This window comes from Felis catus, chromosome B4 (genome assembly GCF_018350175.1).
Source record: "Felis catus isolate Fca126 chromosome B4, F.catus_Fca126_mat1.0, whole genome shotgun sequence".
NCBI classification, from domain to species: Eukaryota; Metazoa; Chordata; class Mammalia; order Carnivora; family Felidae; genus Felis; species Felis catus.
The window spans coordinates 23,526,372-23,544,163 of record NC_058374.1 but is presented as its reverse complement, the minus strand read 5'-3'; the positions used below and the strand labels follow the sequence as shown (position 1 = coordinate 23,544,163).

Here is a 17,792-nt window from a genome sequence, read left to right as displayed (position 1 = left end):
GCAGCCCCAAAATAACAATGTCTTGTGCAAACTGGTAAAAAAAAAAAAAGGATTTGGGAAAGCATTGCTCTTTTGGGGGGAGGGGAAGCATTGCTCTTTACCTGAGGACCTCTGTCTTACTTTTTGTCACAGACTCTTGAGTTAACCTGGAATAATTAACAGGTGAACTTTGCCTTCGTAGGACACACCCTTAAAGCCCAGGCTTTTCCTGAAACTAGCATTTAGCTGGGATCAGGCAACATATCACAGATCGGCCAGTCTGTGCATGATTATGTTTTCTAGGCAGTGGTAATATTTTGGGAATAGGAATATTTTCAGCTTAAAAATATCTGCACAGCACTATTTCTAGAATACTATTTCCAGTTCTTTCTGACCATCCTGTATAGATATTCTTTAGCCCCTTCCTAGCCAGTTGCTTTTCCAAAAGACAACATTTTCTCTCCTGTTCTAAGCCCCTAAGTCACCATTTGTTTCTTGGTTTTCAGAGAGCCTCCTCCACTTGAGTCTGCCGTAAGCATCAGGATTTAAAGGTCATATACCCCGTTTCACAGAACCACTTAATGCCCAAGCTATTACCTTTCCATGTACCTCTCATTTCTTGTGCAAAGATCAAATACATAAGCCTTCACATGTATATGGAAAGCAAGCCTCATAGATTTCACGGTGCACTCCCAGGAACACAGAGGTTCTTCAGACACCCAGAAATGGGGGTGGGAGAGGCACCAGGGAATAGGAGCAAATTGAAACTTTGGACTCCCCACCCCTTATTTTTCCTTAAACCAGAGTACTTTTGCCTCTATTTTAAAAAATCTGTTCTATTCTTCCGAGTTAATATTTAACTTTATGAAATAAGTCCTTAGCCAAAGTAAAGTATGAAAAACACAAGACAGTCACATTCCCAGGATATTATCTTTCCATCAATTCCTGTCTGTAAGCAAAAGGAAATGTCATTCTTTTCTCCAAGATTTTTCCATTGGATAAGACCTGCATATTGCATGTTCTCTCAAACTATAGTATATTATTAAAATAAGGTCTAGTTTGGAGTTTCTTGTGGCCTAACATGGCTGTCCGTGGAACACAAGCCCCAGTCTTCAGAAGGAACAAAATGTTCTGTGATCAAATAAACTTGGGAAATTTTGCATCTCCCGAATGGCCAGATCTCCCTGATGGCAATTCACATTAAAGATATGGAAGTTCCTGCAAAAAAAGAAAGAACAAAAGGGAAGGAAACTTGCTTGACTTTAACAATTACACCAACTTCTGTTGTGCAGTAAAACACTTGTATTCAGTTTCCCTCTTAACAATTCAGAGCCATTTTTTCCCTTAACACGGGTTCGAGAACCCTCTGGTTTAAACAAATTCCTGCTTTTCCCACCTTAATTTTGTATCTTTAGTTAATTGCATCCTGATCTAGTACAAGATTGAGTCCTGGTAAGGTTACCCAAAGCCAGTCCCCAGTACAGGAGACTTACCCAGTGAAGTCGTTAGATGCAATTTCTTGAGGCACCTGGGTGTCTCAGTCGGTTAAGCATCCAAGTCTTGGTTTTAGCTCAAGTCATGATCTCGTGGTTCGTGGGATCAAGTCCTGCATCAGGCTCCCCACGGCGGTGCAGATCCTGCTTGGAATTCTCTCTCTCTCCTTCTCTTTCTGCCTTTCCCCAACTCTCTCTCTCTCTCTCTCTCTCTCTCTCTCTCTCAGAATAAATAAACTGAAAAAAAATCTTTTAAAAAAATGCATATTCTTACGTTTTATGTCTGGAAATTTTGCTTCAATGGTTGGGGGTGGAACCCAGGAATGAATTCATTAAGATATAATTTACATATTGTAAAGTTTACCCATTGTAGATAAATGACTCAATGATGTTTAGTAATTTTTTATAGTTGGGCAAGCACAACTATCATTTTATAATATTTCTAGCATCCCCAAAAGTTTGTTGGCTGTCAATCCCCATTCCTACCTTCAGCATCAGGTGGTCACTAGTCGGATTTCTTTCTCTATAGATTTGTCTTTTCTGAACATTGCATATAAGTTAAATCATACAGTACCTAATTATTGATTTACCAGTCGATAGTTATTTGGATTTCTAGTTTGGGGCTTCTATGAACATGTATCTATGATCATTCACATGTAAGTTTTTGTGTGGATATATCTTTTCATTTCTCTTGGATAGATTCCTTGGAGTGGTATTCTGTGTTTGATAGTTAAGCTTGAGAAACTGCCACTTACTTCCAAAGTGACTGTACCATTTTACATTTCTACCAGCAAGGACGAGAGTTCCAGTTTCGCCACATAGTTGCCAACATTTAGTATTGCCTGTCCTTTTGACTATAGCCATTCTAGTGGATATATAAAAGTATCTCATTGTGATTTTAATTTGCATTTTCCTAAGGATTCATGTGCTTGTTATTTATTTATTTATTTATTTATTTATTTATTTATTTATTATTATTTTTGGAGAGATGACTATTTAAGTCTTCTGCCATTTTTACACTGTGTGGGTTGTCTTCTGATTGGGTTGTAAGGGTTCTTTATATATTCTGGATACAAGTCCGTTAGCAGATATATGATTTTTGAATATCCTACCACCTTAGCCCGTGGCTTGTCTTCATTTTCTTATTTATATCTTCTGAGAAGAATGTTAAAATTTTTTTTTAACGTTTATTTGTTTTTGAGACAGAGAGAGACAGAGCATGAACGGGGGAGGGTCAGAGAGAGAGGGAGACACAGAATCCGAAACAGGCTCCAGGCTCTGAGCGGGTCAGCACAGAGCCTGACGCGGGGCTCGAACTCACGGACTGTGAGATCATGACCCGAGCCGAAGTCGGCCGCCCAACCCACTGAGCCACCCAGGCGCCCCAATTGAGAGAAGAATGTTAGATGCAGTATTCTATAAGTGCTAGTTAGGTCCAGTTGATTTATGGTACTGTGTGGTTTAACTATATCCTTACTGGTTTTCTGACTGCTAGATCTATCAATTACTGAGAGAGGGGTATTGAGGTCTCCGACTGCAAGAGTGGATTCATCTATTTTTCATTGTAGTTCTGTCAGTGTTTGACATTCTGTTGTTGGATGCATGCACATTAAGGATTGCTCTACCTTCTTGGAAAATTGACCTCTTTATTGTTATATAATGCCCCTCTTTATTCCTGATAATCTCCTTGCTCTGAAATCTGCTTTATTTGAAATCAGTAAGTTGCTCCTGCTTTCTTTTGATTAATGTTAGTATAGTATGTCTCTCTCCATCTTTTTACTTTTCATTTATGAGAGTCTTTGTATTTATAGACAACATATGTTAGGGTCTTTTTTTTTTTTTAATCCACTCTAACAGTCTCTGTCTTTTAACTGGTGTATTTAGATCACTCACATTTAAAGTGATTATTGATACAGTTGGTTTCATATCCACCATATTTGTATTGATTTTCTGTTCACTGCCCTTGTTCTTTGTTTTTTGTTTTCATCTTCTACTCTGTGGAAACTGTCTCCCCCACAGTGTGTGGACTCTGATGACATGCAATTTATTTTTCTTGTTTTTACTTGTAAGTCTCACTTACTAAGGCTTAACCCCTGTGTCTGAATAGCTTAGTCTTCAGTCTAAGATTGGTTAGAGATTGTACTCAAATACCTCAAGCCAGTAAAGCTTCTGCTTTCTGCTGATGAATGTGTGTGGAGGCTGGCAAGTACATTCAAATTGCCAGCATTTTTCAAGTTTTCCCTGGTTCTTATTTTTCACTGTGCTTTCTTGTGCCTCTTCTGCCCATGCTTATAGGCTCCATCTTTCAGGAATGTATGGGTAGCCTGGTCCTATGCTTGTTTCTGCTGTGTTTATGTATAGCTTCTGGTCAACTTGGGATATGTGAAGAGTTTATTGTCTACCCCTCTCCCATGACCCTAACCTTCCAAAACTCCCTATCAAATCCTTGACTAGACTAGTCTGCCAGTTAGTTGCTCAAAAAGGAAACTTTGTGATAATGGGGCCATTGGCTTTCTCTGGTCACATGCTACCAAGATGGCTGCACTAACTGATAATGCTCCCGGCCAGGTGAGCTCCCTCTGGCAGTGCCCCACCCTGACTGAACTACCTGGTTGAACAACAGAGCTAACGTGGGGCTCAGGGAGATGGGAACATTATTTCTACCCATTGTTCAATGTTTTCATGAATAAATGATTCTCAGTTTGTTATATGCCTCTAGTTAACTTCCAGAGTGCAGAAATGGTTGTTTTTGACAGTTTCATCCAGCTTTATAGTTACTTTTTTGTAGAGAGGATGTGTTGACCACCTCACTCCATTATGCTGAAGACAAATGTCCCTTTGAATATCTGGCATGCTGATATACATTTTCTTGATGATCATATTTTGAGAAACGTCACCTGAAGCCTGGTTGCCATTTTATATGTATATGTGTGTACATATGTAAGCACATACACATACATATAAGTTATATAATATATACAATATGTAATATATTAGATATGTAGAATATATGTAATGTAATGCTTTCTGCACACACACACATATATATGTGTATATATATATTCATATATATATGTGTGTATATATATATTCATATATATATATATATATTCAGATCATTCAGTTAACTCATTTTAAATTTAATTCTGTCTGAAGTGTCAGTGGGAGTTTTTGTTTGTTTTTTTGTTTTTTTTCAAGAGAGTGCACATGTGCGTGAGAGTAGGGGAGGGGCAGAGAGAGAGGGAGAGAGAGAGAATCTCAAGCAGGCTCCACGCTCAGCACAGAGCCTGATGCAGGGCTCAATCTCACAACCCTGAGATCGTGGTCTGAGCCGAAATCAAGAGTCAGACACTTAACCGACTGAGCCAGCCAGGCACCCCAGGAATTTGTTTTTTTAATATGCACCTTAGATCCTGCCTCCATTCAAGGTTTTAATGTTGTATGCATGTATTGGTAATGGACTTATAGACATGAAACAATTAGAAAAAATACAGTGACTGTTCCAAATTAGGCATTGGGCGCCAGCCCAAGGCTGCATCACTGCATAGCTCCAGAGAAACCTCATTCACATGGTGCTCCATGGAAATGATGTCTACTGGAAATTGCACTCCGGGCACCCTTCACATAGGTAATGTGCCACCTTTGTGAAATAGGAGACAGATGTTATTCTTTTGATAGTTTCTATGGGCTTGACTTTTCTTCCCGTGTCCTCTAGTGTTATAGGGTGGGTGAGTCATTCTCCATTTCCTCTCTCTCTGCTATAACATCACCAGATACTTTCACAGCATTGTTGTTAAGGTTATCAACCAGGCTCTGGAGTGATAAAATAATAGCATTCATGATCTTTGACATATATTTTACATCTTACTAATTTTTGTGACACAGAGAAGCAAAAATGTACTATTGATGATGCAGTTATCAGAAATGTGTTTTGAATACTCTCTCTTTGTCCAGCTTTCACAAAGCTTCTTTATCTGTAGCCTTCTGTCTCCCCACGTCTTCCACCTTCTCCTGCAGAATCTAATGTGTGTAGTGCACCGTGCATTTTTTTTGAAAGGAACAAAAACACTCAAAAGTACTTATGCTTTAATATATCTTGTAATCCCTCTTTCAGAACTGAGCGGCTGGCTAAGGATATTATGAAAGACATAGGAAACTGTGACATTATGGTCCTGTGTGTGCTTAAAGGAGGCTACAAATTCTGCGCGGATCTTGTAGAACATCTTAAGAACATCAGTAGAAATTCGGATCAATTTGTCTCTATGAAGGTTGATTTCATCAGACTGAAAAGTTACAAGGTAAGTTATTTATCCCATTTTCATTATACAATGTTTAGAATGGAGAATTTTCTAGAATAAAAGAATTGACAGTGTGATGAAAATGAAGAATATTTTTTTTTAATTTGCTGTATGCAATCTGTAGTTCAAACAATAACGTCTGTGGGGAGAAAAACCCTCTTTCTGTTTCCACATATATGGAAAGTTGCTTGAGGAATGATTCATGGTTTCTTTTATGGTTATAAAGCTGAGTGGCCATTTCCTGGTGACTAGCCTCACAAGCGAGTGTGTTAACAATGAGTGTTAAGAAGGTCTGGTGAGCACTGACGTGTTTCCGCTCTGTATGTCACCGTTGGTCCTGGAGTTCTGTGGGAGGGCGTCCAGCCGCAGAGAGGACAGTATTAGTACTTGGGTGACTGCAGTCATGGCCTGGAAGTGGAGAAGGGAAGTCTGTAGGGACAGTGGGTTACCAAGTGCAAGGAGACAAGATCAGAGAACCTCCAGCAGAAGGCCCCTCCACCAGTCTATCCTGGGCTCTCTTGGTCAGCACTGGACAGAACCAAGGGAGATTTTTCCCCAAAGGTCTCATCCCTTTCGTGTTCCTCCTTCTATGATGTTACCCTCTGTGATGCTTTTTGATTCAATGGATAGTAAATCACTAAAACCAGCCTACTATTGGGTCACCTGGTGGCTCAGGCAGTTAAGCATCTGACTCTTGATTTCGTCTCAGGTCATGATCTCACAGTTCATGGGATTGAGCCCCGCATCAGGCTCTGTGCTGACAGTGTGTTCGAACTTGCTTGGGATTCTCTCTCTTTCCCTCTCTTTCTGCTTCTCTCCCCCACTCATTCTTTCTCTCTCTCTCTCTCAAAAATAAATAAATAAACTTAAAAAACTAGCCTACTATTTGGTGATGAACTCTTGGAGTCAAAACCATGAAATTATTCTCATTGATTAAACTGGCTTGACCCATTTTATTTCACTCTTCAAATTGGTTTCTATTGCTGTGTGACAAATTCACTACAAACTTAGTGGCTTAAGCCAATATGCATTTATCATCTCAGTTTTTCTAGGTCAGACACCGGGCGTGGGTTCTCTGCTCAAGAGTCTTCCCAAGTCCAAAGTCAAGATGTTAGCCGGGGTGGGATCTCGGCTGAGGTTTGCAGTTGAGTGACCTTTCCACAATCACTGGCTGTTGACAGAATTCAGTCTCCACTTCCCTGCTGACTCGAGGCTGGAGATGCTTTCAGCTCCTGCAGGCTACTTTCAGGTCTTTGCCTCATAGTTCCCGGCACAGGAGAACCTTTCCATCTTTTGAGGGCCTGGCCCCTCTTTTAAAAGCTGACCTCGGGGCACCTGGGTGGCGCAGTTGGTTAAGCGTCCGACTTCAGCCAGGTCATGATCTCGCGGTCCGTGAGTTCGAGCCCCGTGTCAGGCTCTGGGCTGACGGCTCAGAGCTTGGAGCCTGTTTCCAATTCTGTGTCTCCCTCTCTCTCTGCCCCTCCCCCGTTCATGCTCTGTCTCTCTCTGTCCCAAAAATAAATAAATAAACGTTGAAAAAAAAATTAAAAAAAAAAAAAGCTGACCTGATTAGGTCTGGTTTACCTACGATATGCTCCCTTTGAGGAACTCAAAGTCAACTAACTAATCCCCTAATCACGGGAATGCCTTCCCATGGTTACTGGTTTCACCCACACTCAGTGGAGGAAATGAGGCACAGTGTATACACCAGGGGACAGATAGGCATGTGTCTTGGGTTCTGCCCACCACTCTCTGTGATTCAGTTGCTTCAGCTCTTGAGCAGCTGGCAAATTGTTTCTCATTTCTTAAGACGCTCTGTATTCTCCCGATGACCTCTCAGGCCAGAATAAAGCGGTTTTTGAGGCGCCTGGGTGGCTCAGTCGGTTAAGCGTCCAACTCAGGCTCAGGTCATGATCTCATGGTTCCTGAGTTTGAGCCCCATGTTGGGGCTCTGTGCTGACAGCTTAGAACCTGGAGCCTGCTTTGGATTCTGTGTCTCCCTCTCTCTCTTCCCCTCCCCCACTCACACTCTGTCTCTCTCTTTCTCTCTCTCTCTCTCTCTCAAATGATAAAAATAAAAAAAAAAAATAAAGCTGGTTTTTGCAGACATCTTAACCTTAAATGGTTGGTTTCATCTTCTCCTGAAAACCATTTCTTTAAGTTCCTTTCATCATAGATGAAGTCACTGTGCTTCTTTGAAAAATTTTTTTTTCTCATTTACTTGGCTCTGATACTGTTTTTTTTCCCGGGGAAAACAGGTTTTTAAGCTCTTTTAAAAACTTAAAGTCGATTTGTTGAGGTATAATTTATATGCAGGAGATTTTATCTGTTTGAGTTTACAGTTCTGTAAGTTTTGACAATTGCATACAGTCATGTAAGTCGCCACAATCAAGACATAGGTCAGTTCCTCACCGTTAAAAATGCTGTGTCCCTTTGTGACCAACTCTTTCCCCAGATCCTGGAAACCACAGATATAGGTTTTCTGTCCCTAGAGTTTTGCTCTTTCTAGAGTATCATATAATGTAATCATATACCACATAGCCTTAGTAAATCGTAGCATATTTCATTTGAGATTCATCCATGTTGTCATGTATACCAGTAGTTTATTTCTTCTTATTGTCAATTATGGTTTCATTATATAGAGACATCCTAATTTTAAAATCACTTATCAGCTGAAGGATATTTGGTTTGTCTCCTTTTTGGGGCGATTATGAAAAAGCTTCTCTAAGTATTCACGAAGAAGTTTTTGTCTGTACTTATATCTGCATTTCCCTGGAGATTCCTAAGTCGTATAGTAGTGTATATAAGAAATCGTAATGTATATAAGAAATCACCAAACCGTTTTTTAGATGGATTGAATAATTTTGCACCTTCACCTGCAGCAGATGAGAGTTCTAGTTGCTCCATGTTTTCAACACCACTTGGTTTTGCAATGATTGTTTGCAATGATTATATATCATTGTGGTTTTAATTTGCATTTGTTTCTGTGGTGAAGTGTTTGTTCAAGTATATTTTCAAAAAATTGGGTATTTTGCTTTCTTATTATTAAGTTGAGAGTTCTTTATCTATTTTGGCCACAAGTCCATTATTAGGTACGTTGTTTCACAAATATTTTCCAACCAGTGGGTTGTTCTTCATTTTCATAACAGTGCTTTTTTTTTTTCAAAGAGCATAATTTAAACATTTCTACAAACTCCAATTTATCAGTTTTTTTCTTTTATGGATCATGCCTTTTGTGTATCTAAATAGTCTTTGCCTCGGGACGCCTGGATGGCTTAGTCAGTTGAGTGTCCGACTTCAGCTCAAGTCATAATCTTACAGTTCGTGAGTTTGAGCCCCTCGTCCGGCTCTGTGCTGACAGCTCAGAGCCTGGAGCCTGCTTCAGATTCTGTGTCTCCCTCTCTGTCTGTCCCTAACCCACTCGCATTCTGTCTCTGTCTCTTTCAAAAATAAATAAACATTAAAAAAAAATTTAAATAATCTTAGCCTCATTCAAGTTCACAATTTTCTGTTCTCTTTAAAAAGTTTCACAATTTTAGATTTAAATCTAGGTCTATGAGCCATGTTGTGTTAATTTATTAATAAGGCACTCCTTTTTGCAAGTGACTATCCAGTCGTTTCAGGATCGTCTGATGAGAAGACTGTCTTCTCCAATTGTGAGAGACCTTTGCTCTTTCACTGAACACTTGACTGAGTAAGTGTGGGTCTATTCTGGACACTGTATCTAGTTCTATTCATCTGAAGGCTTATCCTTTCGTCAATACCACACTGTTCCGATGACTGTGGCTAATTAGTCTGGACATCAGGTAGCATGTACTCTTCCAACTTTGTTCTTTTTCATAAGTGTTTTAGCTATTCTACTTCTTTGCCTTTCCATGGAAATTTTATTTTATTTTTTAAATATTTGTGTTTTGGGGCGCCTGGGTGGCGCAGTCGGTTAAGCGTCCGACTTCAGCCAGGTCACGATCTCGCGGTCCGTGAGTTCGAGCCCCGCGTCAGGCTCTGGGCTGATGGCTCATAGCCTGGAGCCTGTTTCCCATTCTGTGTCTCCCTCTCTCTCTGCCCCTCCCCCGTTCATGCTCTGTCTCTCTCTGTCCCCAAAATAAATAAAAACGTTGGAAAAAAATTAAAAAAAAAAATTGTGTTTTTTTTTTATTTTGAGAGAGAGAGAGAGGGAGAGAGAGAGAGAGAGAGCACGTGAATGGGAGAAGGGGCAGAGAGAGAAGAAAGACAATCCCAAGCAGGGCTTGATTGAACCCCACATGGGGCTCAGTCTCATGAACTGTGAGATCATGACCTGAACCAAAATCAGGAGTCGATGCTTAACCAACTGAGCCACCTAGGTGCCCATCCATATAAATTTGAAAATCATATTATTGATTTCTACAAAGCAACCTGTTAAAATTTTTATTGGGATTGTTTTGAATCTATAGATCCATTTTTGGGAAAATTAACATCTCAACACTTTTTAGTCTTCCATCCATGAACAGGATATATTTCTTAATTTTTTAGGTCTTATTTTTAATATCCATTTGTCTAGTTTTCAGGAGTCAGATCTTAGACATCATTGGTTAGATTTACACCTAAATGTTTAAAATGTTTTTTGGTCCTATTATATTTGGTAAGTTTTCTTTGAATTTAAATTTCCAATTGTTTACTGTTAGTATATAGAAATACTACTGATTTTGTATATCAAATATTATGATTTTTCAAAACTCTTATTAGTTCTAATGGCTTTTTTATAGATTCTTTTGGAATTTCTATGTTGACAATAATTTTTTTCTGTGAACAGAGATGGTTTCACTGCCTCCTCTCTAATTTGTAGACTTTTTGTTTCTTCTTATTGCCTTATTGCAGTGGCTAGGACTTCCTGTACAATTTTGAATAGCAATGGTGAAGGAAAACATCTTTGCCTTGTTTTCAATCGGTAGGATATTGACTATTGCATCTCCCAATTTTTGATACATTGTTTTCATTTTCATTCAATTCAAACTATTTTCTAATTTCCTTTGTGACTTCCTCTTTCACTCATGAATTGTTTCTTGTTTAATTTCCAAATACTTGGGGATTTTCCGGAGATAGTTGTGTATGGTTTGCAGCTTAATTCTGTTGCAGCAACTATACTTTGGGTGATTTCAATTCTTTTACATTTGTTGAGGCTTGTTTTATGACCCAGAACGTGGTCAATCTTGGTGAAATTAACAGGGTTGTAATCCATGTGAGATTAAACAATATTGCTATCTCGCATTATCCATTTCTCTGAACATCTTATCCTTATTTGACCAATGTTTTAACCTAGAGGCACATATCTTAACACTTACATGGCCTGTTAACTCATATTTATGTGATACTAGTTCAGAACATTTGCATTTCTAAAACTCCAGTAGCGTTGTGGGCATTCTTGCTACATCTAGAAAGATATTTCCAAATCAATATATTTTTCCTAGCGATAGGGATGTGGTGGTTCCTGCCCAGGGTTCTGATGAAGGAGGAAAGCAATGGTTTTTTTTACATTTTTACATTTGACATCTTCACCATCTTCATCCATTCTCACACACTGTGTATTTTAGCTTGCATCTCACATTTACATCCTGTAGGACCCTAAAATGATTGCCATGTTTCTTTTCTTACTAAATGTTCTTCTTCGTATCTATCAACAAGGTGATACAGATCATCTCCTGAGAAATTAACTCACATAAAATGTAAAAGCCTACCTGCTCACTCAGAGCAAGCTTTTCCCCTAATTAGCCTCAGAAATGGATGGAAAAACCATATTCATGGACTGAGGTGTGATATGAATGGTTTTCTGCACATAAGCTGTCCCCATCCAGTGATGAATTAATTGCTGTGTCATGTTGGGCTTGAGCTGACCATCCCTGTTACATACTTGGGCTCTTTCAACATTCCTGAGGGCAGAGATGTATTTTTAAAGAAACCAAAGACTAATAAACACCACCAAATAAGGAGAACAGGACCAGCTCATTTTCCTCTGAGGGTATTTGGTGTTCTCACATACCTCTAAACCTGTTCGTAGGGAGCAGACATCGTGAAAACATCTCAGCAGAAACAGTGACCACGAAAGTGTTCTTTTTATTCCTTTAGAAATTTCTGGAGGGAGAGCAGGACTTCGTAGAGTTCTGAGTGCTGGTCAAAAGCGTTGTGTAGTTTTACTTCCTTCTAGCCTCTCGCTCTGTGATTCTTTTTAGGTTGCTTATTTGGGGCAGAAAAGTTGAAAGTCCAGTTTGCTCAGAGGCAATGTTTCTTCTCCCTGGTATAACCATTGGCGTTCAAAAGTCACTCGAGGGGCTCTCAGTGTTTGATGCCCTCCACTCTTTGCTGAGGGACCTTCCTGAGGGGTGGATGTCTCCAAACATCTCAGATTCCAGGCAATCGGACTTGTGTTTGTTGTTACATGAAACTTTCCATAAGACATGGAATGAATTTGCGTGAATGATAACAATCTAGCCAAAGCCTATTTGGAAATTAGCATTAGGCTAATTCATTGGAGAGCAGGGCCAACATAGTCCTGTTCTTCAATGAAATGAGGACCACTGGCAACCTCCCTTCCTTAACAGTTCAAGTTTTTCCTTCCTTCCTCCCTCCCTTCGTTTTCTCCTTCTGTCCTTCCTTCTGTCTTTCCACCCAATGTTCACTCAGCACCTGCTATATGAATTTATTCTCTCATTGAATTCTGACTGCAGCCCTGCTGGGCATCTCTCATCTCTGCTTTTATTGATGAAGAAAGGGAGGCCCAGAGAGGTTCATTAACTCATTTAATGTTACACAGCCAGTAACTAGTACAGTTGGCATCAGAGCCCAGGCCCTTTGGTCTTTCAAGCCTGTGCCCTTTGCAACTTATCAACATTTTTCACAAAATTTTCCGAGGTTTTCCACAAAACTTTGTTGTTTCATGAAATGTGAATGTATTTGCTAACGTTTATGAAGGAGTTAGCTATCTTTTTCTCCTAAAATATATGTCAGATCCATGCAAAGTATATGTATACAATTACAATCATTATGCAATAATGTGCCTTTAAGAAATGGGGGCCTCGCTTGGTACCATCCGGAAGTTGCATGGGAGAGAGAACTAATTACACGTATGACATCCCATATGCACACAGGTGGCTATACTTTGTAGCTTGTCTTGTAAGATCAACAAAATTTGTGGAAGTATTCAGTGTTTATTTAATCAAGAATCAAATATCAATTATTTCTCACAAGAATTTATTCAGCTCGAGGCCTAAGTTTTCAGCAGATCTAATCCAAGGATATACCGCATCTTCACGAGTATCTGTTTGTATTATACCACCACATGACACATTTGAAAAACATATTCTTTGTCTCAAAGTAATACGTTCAAGGAGGTTAACAGACCAAACAGAGAGTTTGGGTGTGACAGTTTTACGGACTAGGCAATCTGAAAATCCCCTTGTTACAACCACTTAAGAATGCTAAATGAAGGGTGCCTGGGTGGCTCAGTCGGTTGAGCTTTGGCTCAGATCACGATCTTGAGGTTTGTGAGTTCAAGCCCCGCATTGGGCCCTGTGCTAACAGCCCAGAGCCTGGAGCCTGCTTCAGATTCTCTGTCCCTGCCCCTCTCTGCACATCTCCGGCTTGCACTCTCTCTCTCTCTCTCTCCCTCTCAATAATAAATAAACATTAAAAACATAAATTTGAAAATGCTAGATGAAATATAATAATATATACTTTTTAAAGATTTTCAATGCGGGGCATGTGGTGGCTCAGTCAGTTGCGTGGCCAACATTGGCTCAGGTCATGATTTCCCCCTTTGTGAGTTCGATCCCTGCATCGGGCCCTGTGCTGACAGCTCAGAGCCTGGAACCTGCTTCACATTCTGTGTCTCCCTCTCTTTCCGTCCCTCCCTTGCCCACACTCTGTCTCTGTCTCTGTCTCTCTCTCTCTCAAAATAAAGAAACATTAAAAAAAATTTTTTTAAAACAAAGATTTTCAATGCTTCCTGTAGCTCACAAGAAGGTACAGGGCACCCAAGAGGCAGAAATGAAAAGTCTAAGAATCAAACCAGAGATGAACTGGGAGCTGGGGTGCTGGAAGAGGAGTTATCTCAACATCTGGTTTTCACACCCATGCAGAGACACATGATAAAGCCTTGGACCAACATAAAGTGGGAAGCTGAATAAAACCCTCCAGCAAAGCCACTGCCCTCAAAGGTGCGTGCCCTTGGCGAAAAAATCCATCCTTTTTTAAAATTTTTTTTTTGTTAACATTTGTTTATTTTTGAGAGACAGAGAGACAGAACACCAGCGGGGGACCCCGGGCAGAGAGAGAGGGAGACACGGAATCCACAGCGGGCTCCAGGTTCTGAGCTGTCAGTACAGAGCCTGACATGGGGCTCGAACCCACGAACCATGAGGTCATGACCTGAGCCAAAGTAGGATGCTTACCTGAGTGAGCCACCCAGGCACCCAGAATCCACCCTTTAGTAATGGGAGATCTGAAGAAACTAGCTTGTCTTTCTTGGCCTGGGCTGGAATGGTAAAGTAAAATGTCCTGTGGGAATTTTTCAGTTCAGATCTGTACCACGTGTGAGTTAAAGGTTTTCATTTACTTTACCTGCATTGTCTGGGAAACTCCAGCCAGAGAATTTAATATTAAAATTGGTCCCAGACAGCAATGCCCCCAAGGTGCCTGGTAGATGCAAGCTGAAAACCTCAGTGGAGGGAGTGCCTCAGCCTAGGTGGGATTCCTCCAGGTAAGCTGCACTTAACCTGCACAAACCCAAAACACAAAGGATAATAATCCACCACGGGCAAGGTCAGCTGGTAAAAATAAATAGCAGAAATAGGCACACAAACTGTCTGAAAGAGAAATATAAAATAATTATACTTAAGATGACTAAAGACGTAAATGAGGGGTGCCTGGGTAGCTCAGTTGGTTAAGTGTCGGACTTCAGCTCAGGTCTTGATCTCACGGTTCGTGGGTTTGAGCCCCATGTCTGGCTCTATGTTGACAGCTCAGAGCCTAGAGAGCTTGCCTTTGGTTCTGTGTCTTCCTCTCTCTCTGCCCCTCCCCTGCTCATGCTCTGTCTCAAAAAAAAAAAAAAAAAAAAAAAAAGACATAAATGAAAGGATTTAAAGAAAAGGTAAGAAAGCATGAGAAGGAAAAAAAGAAATGAAGTAACAGAAGGTCTAACAGCGAAAGAGATTGTAACTGAATAAGATAGTAGCTCGGGTGACAAGATAATGTTATTATGGATGTGAATTCTGAACTGGAAGGTGGATCTGAAAATAATTAGCCAGAAGGTAGCATGGGCTAGAGATGGAATATAAGGAGAAGTTAAGAGACCTGAAAGAGTCAATGAAAAGACCCAAAATACATCACGTAGGAATTCCAGAAGGAAAGACTGTTCCTGAGACAGAATTGAGTAGAGGGAATTTCCGATAAGATAATGCCTAATCTTATTCTAGAGCCGTGAAGGAACGTGTCTGTTCAGATGTAGGAAGCACCAGGAGACCACACCTAGCATGCCTAAGTGAAACTGAGAGGCAAAGCACAGGAGACAAAGAATAGATTGTAAAAGCAACTGAAGAGCAAAGAGAAACTGTCACCAAAGGAATCACCACTGTCAGATCAACAGACTTCTCAAAGGCAACAGCAGAAATCATAAGGTCTGGAGTACTGTCATCTGAGAGAAGATAGATGACTGTCAACCGCGAATTTCATTCCTGGTTAATCTGTAAGTCAAGTGCGAGTGCTGGCCTGAGACATCAGCAGCCACATGCTGGAAGTTTCCCGGTAACAGATGCTGGGCTGAAAGCATCTCTTAAAGGGTATATTCTAGTAAGAAGGAAATCGAACCCAAAAGAATCATTGTCAGGTGAAGAAATTGACAAGGATGTAGGTAAATCAAAAAAGTTACGATTGGTTAAAATAAAAACACTGATGATGACGCGTTTTGGTGCTAAAACAAACAAGATGGACTTCAAATGCCAGTCCGCATTCAGTCGTAAATCACCAGTGAAAGCATTCTAATGTTGTGCCTTGTTTAGGAGAAGCATGGAGATATTGATAACTGGCAAACTTTTAAGTTAGCCGTGCCTATTTAAAAGTTAAGGAGAACCATTGAAAGAATAAGAATATTACATATTTTATGTGTAACTTATCAGTAAGTGGAAAGTACGGGAAGGAATAAGAACACTCAAAATTAGACAGAAAATGAGAAAACAATTAGGTAACATTATACCCATTTTTCAGAGGAGGAAACTGAGGCCCGAGATGTTAAGTAACATGTCCAAGGTGAGACAGCTTGTTAGTGGAGACTCTAGTATTCAAAGTCAAGTTTAATTCCAAAGCCCAAGATTGTCATCACTGAAACATCCTGTTCATCTTGAGATGTGTTGATGTGTTGAGATGTAGAAGGCTAAAAATTTCACCCAAAGGAATCAACTTTATTTTTTTCCCAGGTTTATTTTCATACCTACCTAACTAGGTTAAGTCAGCTCCTGTAATTGTTGGAAAACATGGCAATGTCTATAAATAGACAATTAACCGCACAGGTTTTGAAATATTTTATACGTGATATTAATGAACCATGAAGAAGTACCCTCCAAGAAAATGAATAATAAATGTTGACTGTTGGTTTTCCTGTAAATTAGAGGAAACTATGCTTTTCTTTTCATCTTTCCCCCTCACACCATGGAGACTTTCCAGAAGATATGAACATTCACTACACCTGCTTGCTCTCTGGGTTCACTTAAAGGTGATGCTCTTAGGAAGCCAAATCCAGCAGAACTGCAAAAAAGCCTTGAGTACCAAGCTTCCTACCAACTCCTGAAGGTGCAAAAACTTGAATCACAGAGAAACAGGCATACTTCAGCTGCCTCTTTTTTTTTTTTTTTTTTTGAGAGAGAAAGGTGGGGTGGGGGGGGGGGGAAGGGGCAGAGAGAGAGAGAGAGAGAGAGGGAGACAAAGGATCTGAAGCTGGCCCTGCCCTGACAGCAGAGAGCCCGATGTGGGCTCGAACTCACGAACCATGAGATCATGACCTGAGCCAAAGTCGGACGCTTAACTGACTGAGCCACCCAGGTACTGCTCAGCTGCCTCTTGAGCTACCCAATTTAGTGTGTGGGAAAAGCTGTCAGGGTCGGGATGGAAGAACATCTGGAATATCTGTTCTAAGGGGCTTAGAAATAGAGAAACATAGGAGGATTTGAGAAAAGTTGGAGGGGAGTATCGGTGAGAGCCAGCAAATGACTTTTCAGCCAGCTTTTTTGTATGTGGATGTATTATTTGCCAAGCATTTTTCCTTTATTGCCTCCAAAATGTTGCCCTATTTAAAGGCTCGTTACTTTATATGCAACCCAATGCGACGGTAAAATGTAATATTCTGATTTCTTTGTTTTCCATCAGTTTGGTTAGCTAAACTGTGAGCAGAGTAAAATCTTCATCAAACTTCAAGGGTTTTTTAAACTGACGAGAACTTTATTTTAGGCGGTCTGGAGTTTCCCGAGATCCTTCCCCCATGCTGTTTGAACATGCACTGCTTTGTATTAATTAATAATTCCTGTGTGTTGGCGGCACCAAGAGAAAGCTTTCTGAAGATAAAATACAATCCCGAGATTTGCCATGCAGGGCATGTGGGCCCCTGGGGAAGCTGGTGTCTTTATTAAAGAGGCTCATTCAAGCTACGGGTTGGCCATAACCCTGTTCCCATGAGGGAAGAGAAAAATTAAGTGTCTTCTCTCTCATTCCTGGACTTCAGAACAAAGAGTTTAGGTCAGTCCTTTATTAGGCATGCTAGTGAGGGATGGAGACTGGATAGATAAACCAGATCCAGCATCCTTAGTGTTAACGAGAAATTTTCACTTTGCCCTACAGCTGGCTTTTCACTGAACTTTTCCTACAGAGTAAGAAGGCTTTGAGTTGAATGCCCCTTTTCTTTTTGAGACAGGAACACCACCTTGGGCTTGGGGTGAGGAAAAGGACTCCAGTTCAGTTCTTTGGAGATGAACAGGTAGAGAAGAGAGGTCCCTAGTTCTTTTGG

The 17,792-nt window shown here is 40.3% G+C and overlaps 1 protein-coding gene across 1 annotated transcript in view; it reads left to right on the top strand.

Moving 5' to 3' along the window:
- The window catches only part of PRTFDC1 (phosphoribosyl transferase domain containing 1), a 98,899-nt gene that overhangs the window by 10,560 nt on the left and 70,547 nt on the right, over positions 1-17,792 (top strand). The window contains exon 3 of the mRNA XM_006933313.5: positions 5,587-5,770. Coding sequence (XP_006933375.1) covers positions 5,587-5,770 — 184 coding nt within the window. The remainder of the gene's footprint in view (positions 1-5,586; positions 5,771-17,792) is intronic.